Source organism: Myotis brandtii, unplaced genomic scaffold, assembly GCF_000412655.1.
Source record: "Myotis brandtii unplaced genomic scaffold, ASM41265v1 scaffold151, whole genome shotgun sequence".
In the NCBI taxonomy this organism is placed as follows: domain Eukaryota; kingdom Metazoa; phylum Chordata; class Mammalia; order Chiroptera; family Vespertilionidae; genus Myotis; species Myotis brandtii.
This window is the reverse complement of record NW_005355461.1, coordinates 7,232-18,452: the sequence shown is the minus strand read 5'-3', so window position 1 is coordinate 18,452 and position 11,221 is coordinate 7,232. Positions and strand designations below refer to the sequence as shown.

The 11,221-nt window shown below is 38.9% G+C and overlaps 1 protein-coding gene across 1 annotated transcript in view; it reads right to left on the bottom strand.

Annotated features, from left to right (window-relative positions):
- MTO1 (mitochondrial tRNA translation optimization 1) overlaps positions 1-11,215 on the bottom strand; it is a 22,550-nt gene extending 11,335 nt beyond the window's left edge. The window contains exons 1-4 of the mRNA XM_005861430.2: positions 11,185-11,215; positions 7,563-7,762; positions 7,367-7,484; positions 914-1,203 (exon numbers count right to left, since the gene is read on the bottom strand). Of these exons, the coding sequence (XP_005861492.1) occupies positions 914-1,203; positions 7,367-7,484; positions 7,563-7,757 (603 nt within the window). The 5' untranslated portion in view covers positions 7,758-7,762; positions 11,185-11,215. The remainder of the gene's footprint in view (positions 1-913; positions 1,204-7,366; positions 7,485-7,562; positions 7,763-11,184) is intronic.
- Between the last annotated feature and the right edge of the window lie 6 nt (positions 11,216-11,221).

Sequence of the window (11,221 nt, the reverse complement as noted above, 5' to 3'; positions counted from 1 at the left end):
TTGTTTACCCATATCTTCAGAAAAAAAAATCACTTCTACTGTCGTGGTAAACCTGCTTCCCTATTTATAATGGTCTGGCCCTCTAGCAACTTCAGCGCGAAATTATAGCTAATTTGCCTACAAATGTCAGGTGGTCATAATAATCTGGACACTCAGTGTGTATATATACATACACACACACACATATAGATATATATTTAGAGAGAGAACTATGGTAAATTATTAACAATGGGTGAATTTCAATTGTTCATAGGAGATTGTTTTAGTTGCCTTGCAACTTTTCTGTAGGTCTGAGATTGTTTCAAAAAGTTTAAATAGGCAACGTTATTGAAGTAATGAAACTTAAGAACATACGGAGAAATGACCCAATCAGCCAAATTAATCCTTTTAAAGATCCTTTTTTTTTTGCACTAAGTAATAGTGATGTAAAGTGCATTGCTACTGAAAGAAAGAGAGAGAGATCACAAAAGAAAGAAAAAGAGAGAGGGAGTGAGGGAGGGAGGCAGGAAGGTGTGTTAGGCTATACAGACAGTCCTCGGGCTACGTCGGACTCCACATACGTCGTTTTGTGGTTACATCGCCATCTCCCATTAAAAAAAAAAAAGTTCCATCATTTCGACGTATGTACATATGTGCTTTATGTTTTTTATTATTTATTTACCACAAGTAAAGGTCAGGAATTGTTATCTTTTAATTTTTTTTTACTGTTTCACTTCATTACTGTTGTGTATGTGCTCCATGTGAGTGCCGTGGGTGCTTATGTAGGTGGGTTCCGACTTACAGCGAAAACGTTGCACCATAGGAACCACAGAAACCATAGGAACGGATCTCCGACGTAACCTGAGGACCTACTGTATCCTTCTGTGAATGGCCAATATTTAGCTGTAAAGCCAGATTTTCATAATTATCTTACCTTAATCCACACTGTTTCATTAATAAAGCTGAATGGTATGGATGGATTATCTGGTGTCTGCTTGTTTAGAATACTGAAATTAATGGACTCTTTGGCAATTCGGGGTGGAGTCCCAGTCTTCAATCTTCCCACCACAAACCCCAACTTCTCTAGAGTCTGAGCCAACCCAATGGAAGGCTGGTCTCCTAAACGTCCTGCCGGATGCATCTCCAATCCAATTACAATCATGCCTCTCAGAAATGTCCCAGCAGTCAGAATCACGCTGTCTGCATATACTTTGCTTCCATCCACTAAAGGACAGGAAAGACAGTAAAAATCATGTTCTAATTGTACTATGGATCAAACTGAAATGTGACTACTTTATATTAGAACTACAGAAAAACTTTCTCTTTAGAAACTTGAGAAATAATTTCAAATGAGTAAGAAGGCTACATCTTATCAATCTCTAGAATCCAAGAAAGTTGGGAGGGAGAACATAATGTACTATCATCTATTCCTATGTTCCTAAAATTATACCAGCACTGAAAAAGATTAAATCAATTGATTTTAAAAATTAATTAATGTAAGACTTCTGGTTACCAGTAAATCTGATAGACTACCTCCTATAATTCCTTCTTCCTCCTGAAACTTCAAGAAAATGAAATAAAGGGGCAAAAAGGGTATAAAACCACAAGGACAATGAATGGGAGAGAGCTTGCCAAAAGATGAGACATTTCAAAATATTTTTAGAAGACAAAGTGGTTGGAAAAGTGATTAATGATCTAGCAAATGGGAGAAGACTATAAATCAAGAATCTGAAGAGAATACACCAATGGGGATGAACTAATTAGCCCTACAAAGCCCAGAAATGGGAAACTGAGGAATGTAGGAATGAAGCTTGGGGCTGAAATTAAGAGAAATAGTTGAAATCTACACATAAAGGTTATATCTGCAGACAATTCCTTACAGGAAAATTTAGGTTTATTTTTTGGGTACTGGGGAGTTACTGTTTAATGGAAACAGTTTCAATTTAGGATGATGAGAAAGTTCAGAAAGTTCGGGAAATGGATAGTGGTGACAGTTGTACAATATTGTGGATGGACTTAACGGCACTGAATTGTACACTTAAAAATGGCTAAAATGGCCCTAGCCGGTTTGGTTCAGTGGATAGAGCGTCAGCCTGTGGACTCAAGGGCCTCAGGTTCGATTCCGGTCAAGGGCATGTACCTTGGTTGCGGGCACATCCCCAGTCGGAGGTGTGCAGGAGGCAGCTGATGGATGTTTCTCTCATTGATGTTTCTAACTCTCTATCCCTCTCCCTTCCTCTCTGTAAAAAATCAATAAAATATATAAAATTAAAAAAATAATAAATAAATAAAATAAAAATGGCTAAAATGCCCAGCTGGAGTGAATCAATTGGTTGAGCACTGTCCTGTGCATCGAAAGGTTCCTGGTTCAATTCCTGGACAGGGCACATACCTAGGTTGTGGGTTCAATCCCTGGTTGGGGCACATATGGGAGGCAACCAATTAATATTTCTCTCTCATATTGATGTCTTTCTCCACCTCACCACCCCCACTTTCCTCTCTTTAAGCATGTCCTTAGGTGAGGATTTTTTTTAAAAAGGCAGGCCCGGCCAGTGTGGCTCAGTGGTTGATTGTCAACCCAGGAACCAATAGGTTGCAGGCTTGATCCCCAGGAGGGGGATGTGCAAGAGGCAGACAATCAATGATGTTCCTCTCTCATCGATGTTTCTATCTCTCTATCCCACTCCCTTCCTCTCTCTCTAACAATCAATAAAAACATATATATTTTTTTAAAAGGCAAATTTTATGTTATGTTTACTTCCCCATTTTGCTGAACTATATCTCCCAGTAGCTTCCTAAGAAAAGATGCATGGGAAATAGGTTGTGTGAGTCCTTGTATATCTATAAATGTATTAGTCTCCCCTTAGACTTGACTCTTAATTTGGCCGAGAATAGAATTCTAGTTTAAATCTTTTTTTCCCCTGAGAATTTTGACAGTCTTGCTCCATTTTCTAGCTTCCAGTTTTGCTGTGAAGAAGATCAGTGCATATTTACTTAAATTTTTTTGTATATGACATTCTCCCCGGTTTCTGAAAGCTTCTAGGATCTTATATGTGTCTCTGGTGTTCTGAAATTTTAAAATGATGTCCTCAGTGTGGTCTTGGTTCATTCATTATGTACTAAGTGTTCTCCTAAAACTAGAAATCTGTGTTACAGATTACAAAAAAAGTTATATTATTAAGCCTATAAAGTAGACAGGGTAAAACATAGCATTTAAAGATATGAAATTAAGTAATAAAAACATAAATAAAGGTATAAGGTCTATACTAATAAAAACAATATAATCATTAAATTTGAAGAGGATAGGAGGCAGAAGACAGAAAAGGAAAATAAAATAAAATTAACTATTCATAGTGGAAAGTCAACAAACACTGACAGAAGAAAAAGATTTAGTATGTAAAATCATAATTAAAATAATCACCAGAACAAAAATACAAGCTTCTAAAAAAGAAACATAGTTCCTAGATACAAAGCAAACACAGACTAAGTGTTTAAAAGAAAGTACAGAACCGTGTATATAATATGCTGTTATGTGAAACACACACACTCACACGAAGATACATGTATATTCAGATAGAAAGACACTAGGAATGTTCCTAAAGAAGAAAACTGATTGGTTGGGGGACAGATGAGAGAGAGACCACCTTTTCACGCTATGTTCTTTTGTCCCCTTTAAACTGTTTACTATATATATGTATTCCCCATTTTAAAAAATTAATAAATCTATGATTTTATAATAGGAAAATTAAGTCAAGATTTGTATTTTAAATATATTTTTATGGATTTCAGAGAGGAAGGGAGAGGGAGAGAGAGAGAGAAACATCAATGATGAAAGAGAATCATTGATCAATGCCTCCTGCATGCCCCCTACTGGGAACTGAGCCCGAAACTGGGCATGTGCCCTGACCGGGTATTGGCACTGTGACCTCCTGGTTCATAGTCTAATGCTCAACCACTGAGCAACACCAGCCAGTCTCAAGATCTGTATTGTAAATGTTGAGATTCTCCAGCACAGCTCCTCTCATCATTTTTTAAACAATATATTTTTATTGATTTCAGAGAAGGGAGAGGGAGAGATAGAAACATCAATGATGAGAGAGAATCATTGATCAGCTGCCTCCTGCACACCCTCAACTAGGAATCGAGCCTGCAACCCAGGCATGTGCCCTTGACCGGAATCGAACCCGAGACCCTTCAGTCGGCAGGCCGAGGCTCTATCCACTGAGCCAAACTGGCCAGAGCTCATCATTTTTTAAAATTGATTTTTAGAGAGAGAGGAAGGGAGAAGGAGAGGGGGGAGAGAGAGAGAGAAAGAGAGAGAGAGAGAGAGAGAGAGAGAGAGAGAGAGAGAAACATCAATGTGAGAGCAAAACATCAATTGGCTGCCTCCTGTATGCTCCCTGGGACCCGCAACCAAGGCATGTGCCCTGACTGGGAATCGAACTGGCAACCTTTTGGTGTACATAAATGAAAACATAAATTTAAAAAATTAATTACAAAGATTCAGAAAATAAAGTTAAGGAAATCTCCTAAGAAAGTACAACAAAATGACAAAATGTACAAATAGAAAAAAACCTAGAAGACCAATCCAGGAAAGGATAGGAGTTACCAGAGAACATGGAGAAATAATAGAAGAAAATACCTCAGATATCAAGGACACAGATTTCTAGTTTCAGGAGAACACCTAGTACATAATGAATGAACCAAGACCACACTGAGGACATCATTTTAAAATTTCAGAACACCAGAGACACATACAAAATCCTAGAAGCTTTTAGAAGGGGGGGGGGGGTCTATATACAAAAAAATTTAAGTAAATATGCACTGATCTTCACAGCAAAACTGGAAGCTAGAAAATGGAGCAAGACTCAAAATTCTCAGGGAAAAAAAGATTTAAACTAGAATTCTATTCTCGGCCAAATTAAGAGTCAAGTCTAAGGGGAGACTAATACATTTATAGATATACAAGGACTCACACAACCTATTTCCCAAGCATCTTTTCTTAGGAAGCTACTGGAAGATATAGTCCAGCAAAATGGGGAAGTAAAAAGGAGACAGACTGAAGTTCCAGGAAATAAGGGATGATGTAACACAGCAGAGTAGTAAAAGGAAGTCTCAAAAGGACGTCTGTGGCCCTAGCCAGTTAGGATAGAGCATCGCCCTGTGGACTTAAGGGTTCCGGATTCGATTCTGGTCAAGGGCACATGCTGGAGTTGCGGGCGAGATCCCCAGTAGGGGGTGTGCAGATAAGGAGACAGACTGAAGTTCCAGGAAATAAGGGATGATGTAACACAGCAGAGTAGTAAAAGGAAGTCTCAAAAGGACGTCTGTGGCCCTAGCCAGTTAGGATAGAGCATCGCCCTGTGGACTTAAGGGTTCCGGATTCGATTCTGGTCAAGGGCACATGCTGGAGTTGCGGGCTCGATCCCCAGTAGGGGGTGTGCAGACGGTAGCTGATAATGATTCTCTCTCATCATTGATGTTTCTATCTCTCTCCCTCTCTCTTCTTCTCTGAAATCAATAAAAATACATTAAAAAGAAAAAAAGCACATCTGTGGCCCTGGCTGATGTGGCTCAGCAGCTAGGGCATTGGCCCTGCATGGAAGGGTCTCGGGTCTGATTCCCAGTCAGGGGCATGTGCCTGGGTCCCTGCCCCCTCCACTCTAAAAATCAATGGAAGAAACATCCTTGGGTGAGGATTAACAACAACAAAAATGACATCTGTGCAGAAGGCCTAGAGAGCAATTGTCCAGACTATAGCAGTAAATTGTGGGGGATTCAGAAGTTGATATTTCTGGAAGGGAAGCATTACAGAAAACTACAGAATTGATAAATTATTTGAGCACTGAGTGTTTTTAAAAAAATATATATTTTATTGACTTTTTACAGAAAGAAAGGGAGAGGGATAAAGAGTTAGAAACATCGATGAGAGAGAAACATCGATCAGCTGATTCCTGCACACCCCCTACTGGGGATGTTCCCATAACCAAAGTACATGCCCATGACTGGAATCGAATCTGGGACCCCTCAGTCCGCAGGCTGACGCTCTATCCACTGAGCCAAACTGGTCAGGGCATGAGTTTTTTTCTGATGAAAAAGTTGAACTGGTCAGGTACACAGGTAAAATAAGTAAATAAAAAATAAAGCAATTATTAACCCAAGGCAAAAAAAAAAAGATGTATATAAAAGAAAACAAACATAATACACTACTTGAATCTGTAGTGAACAATATTCAAATAATCATAATAATATAAATATTATCAACCAAAATTTATGGTATAATTATATTGGAAGGACAGAAGGAAGGAAAGCAGGGGATAAAAGAGAGCTACCATATCCCTAGCCAATTTGGCTCAGTGGATAGAGTGTTGGCCTGCGGACTGAAGGGTCCCAGGTTCGAATCCGGTCAAGGGCACATACCAGGGTTGTGGGTTTGATCCCCAGTAGGGGGTATGCAGGAGGCAGCCGATCAATGATTCTCTCTCATCACTGATGTTTCTATCTCTCTCTCCCTCTTTGAAATGAATAAAAATATATTAAAAAATAAAAAAATAAAGAGAGTTACCATAAAAAAGTTAATAGATAATGTCTAAGATTGATAACTTAGGGGGTAAAAATATAAGCTTATTGTTGAGAAATATGTTAAGTATAGATCAGAAGTGATAGTTAAAAAAACTGAACTATTAGGTTTATAGAGGGGATACAGAAAACAAACATGTATCTATACACATTTTTCTAAGTACATTCTTTTAAAAAAATATATTTTATTAATTTTTTACAGAGAGGAAGGGAGATGAATAGAAAGTTAGAAACAATGAAAAGAGAGAAACATCGATGAGCTGCCTCCTGCACACATCCTACTGGGGATGGGCCCGCAACCAAGGCACATGCCCTTGAACGGAATCGAACCCGGGACCTTTCAGTCCACAGGTCAATGCTCTATCCACTGAGCCAAACCGGTTAGGGCTATACACATTTTAAAATTCTACTTGATTTTTATAAAAGTTAGGTGCATGTGCTATTTTGACTAAAAAATTAATACATAATCCTTTTTAATATAAAACATATAATAATCTTATAAATATAAGCTTTAAAGATTTAAGGTCAGAACTAGGAAAAATAAAAAGTACAACAGAAAAACCAAGAGAAAAAAGACACAATTATTCAGGCTAAAGTCCTACACATGGTACAGATGAGCCCATAATTTGACTAAGCTTCACAAATGCCAAAATGAAAGAATTATGATCTTTTTATACAGTTTTCCTCATTCATAAAGAGAAAACACAACAATTTCCTAGAATAAGTAAAACATCCCCATACTCTGCTCTGAAATAAATTGCTTACACGGAGCCTGATTCTGTTATTATCATCTATAACTAGTACATACCCAAAACAACACCACTGACACGGCATTTCCCAGTGTGCTCAGGTTCTGGTTCTGTAAGTATAAGATCTTCTACAGCTCCCTCCTGAACCGTAAGCAGTGGTGTATTTAGGATTTCTTTCTGTCAAAAGAGAGTGCAAATTGAAACAACAGTTAAGTGATCACTACAATCTTTCCTGTTTTTGTGCCTTATTCTCACCTGCATGTTCTGTTTGTAGAGTTTCCTATCAATTTGAGCTCTCAGACCCCAAACAGCTGGTCCCTTACGCCGGTTTAATACTTTGTAATGTACACCAGACTGGTCACAGATTCGGGAACACAGGCCATCTAAAGCATCCACTTCCCTCATTAAATGCCCCTTTCCGATACCACCAAAGGAAGGATTACAGGACATCTGACCTAAAGAAAATAGACAAAATAAATATATGAGCACTTTGCAATAGTGAGTGCAATAGAAAATTGTTTGTACAAGTGGCTAGAATCAGCTCATGTGATAAAAAAATAAGAGACTTGAAACAAACACTAAAAAGAAAATTCCAAAGTCCCAATAGGGTATAATTCAGGGCATTCTGGAAGACAAACTCTTGCCTGTAGTTTCCTTTCAATCTTTTCCTTGATGCATATTTTATTTCATTAGGTTGCCTTTTCCTTTAAAATGTGGTTTTTGAAATCTTTACCTCATGAAACCTTTCCAAATCAAGAATACTTTAGAAGTACCTTGGCACTGGTTCACTGTTATAATCAATTATATCTTCTATAAATGCCATCTGTTTTCTTTTTTGCTTATTTTGCAGAAATAATTAAGTTATAAGTTTCTTCAAAGTAAAAACCATATTTTATATCTTTTCTTTAAAATTCTCTAGTCTTATTTGGAGGTCTGGATACTGCTACTCATCAAAATGACTTACCTTTATTTTTTAATTGATTTGAGAGAGGAAAGGAGCGAGAGAGAGCGAGAGAGAGAGAGACATCAATTTGTTGTTCCACTTATTTATGCACTCATTGGTTGATTCTTGTATGTGCCCTGACTGGGGATCAAACACAACCTTGGTGTATCGGGGAAGATGCTCTAACCAACTGAGCAACTGGGCCAGGGATAATGATGTAGCTTTTAATATCCATTATATATCAGTTAATTTTACAAAAATTTCTGAATCCTACTAATTTCTGACATGTTCTCAAACTTTGATCTCCAGAAATGAGTCTCCTCATACACAGAAGGGGGAAAAAACAGAACACCTAAAATACCAGAAATTATTGAAATTCCTCTACTTTCTTTTTTTTAAAAAAATATATTTTTATTGATTTCAGAGAAGAAGGAAGAGGTAAAGAGAGACAGAAACATCAGTGATGAGAGAGAATCATTGATCGGCTGCCTCCTGCATGTCCCGCACTAGGGATCAAGCCTGCAACCCAGGCATATGTCCTGATTGGGAATCGAACCGTGACTTCCAGTTTCATAGGTTGACGTGCAACCACTGAGCCACGCTGGCTTGGCTCCACTTTCTTATATCCTTAAACTAGAGAACTTCTAGGCACTTTATTAAATTAGTGTAACTATATTATAAACCTATTTATAAAATTTACGTTTGTGAAAGTCAAATGCAAAGAAATCCTCATCTTTTTAAATTGCTGAAAACTTTTTCTCAAAGAAATGTATGCCTATAAAGAGCTTCTCTCCTTATAGGCATAGTTGAACATGTCACTCTCTTTTGCTTAGTCCTCCAAATTTTTCTCAACAGAGAACTCCAGGAAGCCAGCATTCATTCCCAATCATTTGGAGTTGGAATAAGATCTACTAAATCATCTGTGCTCTTAAATAGAGGCTACTAACATCCCAAGTGTGGCACCAGTACCTGGGGTGGGCAGTGGTAGTAGAAATGTATAAATCAGTAAATTTTTCACTCTACTAAAAAATTTAAGTCAGCTATGTAGAAAAGCTCATGGTAAAACAGTTAACAACTGACCACTTAATATGGGCCAGCCATTATCCCAGGTGAGTTGCATGTATTTTTCTAACTTAAACTTTCTGACTTAAACCTGATGAAGTTGATACTATTACTTCTATTTCATGGAGAAAGAAAGTGACAGCTTAGATAAACTGTCCCTTGCCAAGGTCACCCAGATAATACACAGCAGAGCCTAGAATAAAATTCAGAAAGTCTAACCGCCTCTTAATGGACAATATTCTCCATGAAATGCATAAATGATACAACATAGACTAGACAGGCTCAGAAGGCTAGTCTCTTTTATGGTGAAAGGCAAAATATAACTTTGCCAAAAAACTTTATTTTCCAGGTGAGTGTGAAAATAGAAGACTTTCTTTCCACCTCTGACTTCACCATTGGCAAATGGTATGACTGAATCAGAGCAGGACAAATCTTGCAGTTCAACCTACTAAGCCAAAGCTATCTTTATGAGGTCACGCAGAAATATCTAATACTCCACTATATCGAATTACCTTAGGAAATAAAACCTTGATTTTAAGATAGAATTGTTATTCACTAAGGTCACCTGTAAGAGTTATTAAAGTATCTCTGAAATATATTTACTTTAAAACTTATATTTTGTTGAGAATAATAATGAGTTTTGATAGGAATTCCTTTATCCCTGACAGAACTACATAATATACTATATAATGATCACTTTAGTTCAATAATACTTTTTTGTTCATTAGATTTTTGTTGCTATTATTATTGAAAGGTAGTACTATAAGCAATGAGTAATTTTTTGGGGAAATCATATCGTTCCTCTCCAAACGAATCACAGTTAAACAGTGTATATTTCTCCACAGTTATGACCTGGATGGCAATTTTAAAAACGTATTTCAGTATACAAATATGTGATTTATTCACAACTTTTACAAAACACAGTTAATATTTTAATTGATCTTCACTCTTAAGTAAAATTCAGGAGGAAAGACATAGGCATGCATCATTTACCAGACACTGTTTTGGCTAGCATCTAGCATGATGCAAGAGAGCGATCTAGCGCCCTACCTGGTTTGGCTCCGTGGATAGAGCATCAGCCTGCGGACTGAAGAGTCCCAGGTTCAATTCTGGTCAAGGGCACATGCCTGGGTCCGGGCCTTGATCCCCAGTAGGGGGCGTGCAGGAGGCAGCCAGTCCATGATTCTCTCTCATCACTGTTTCTATCTCTCTTTCCCTCTCCCTTCCTCTCTAAAATCAATATACTTGAGAGAGAGATAGATAGATAGATAGATAGATATCTAGGTCCTAGCGGATTTGGCCCCGTGGATAGAGCATTGGCCGGTGGCCTGAAAGGTCCTGGTTCCATGCCGGCCAAGGGCATGTACCTCAGTTGAAGGCTCTGAGGCTCTATCCCCGGCCCTGGTCGGGGCAGGCGTGGGAGGGAACCAATCACAAAACTGGGGAACAAACATCCAGCAGAAATGTAGAATGCAACTAAAGGTAAACGATGACTAATAATGCTAACTCACTCTTTACCCAAAGCAACCAGCGAGTCAAGGTTAACCGGCAGCAATGCAATCAGAAGCTATCAGCAAGCACCGTATTCTTAGTCTCCCCCTTTCCCGAGGCACCGCCCCCACATCTTCCTAAGCAACCGCGTTTGTCCGCAGCAGCACAGTCCGTGGTCCCCGGCACAGCTGACCCGGAGTGCCGACCCGGCCCGCCTGTTCCGCGAGGCACAAATCAGGCTAAAACCTCCGACCCCAGGATCCTCGCCAGCCTTGCGGGAGGGAACAGGCTGCCCACACCAGGCACGGGAGGGGGGAGAAGGGGACTGATTGTTCGCGACGTGCGTCCTACGCAAAGCGCCACAGCGGCCGGGCCCCTCACCGATCGTGTCCACGCGGTGCGTGAGGAGCAGCGTTCG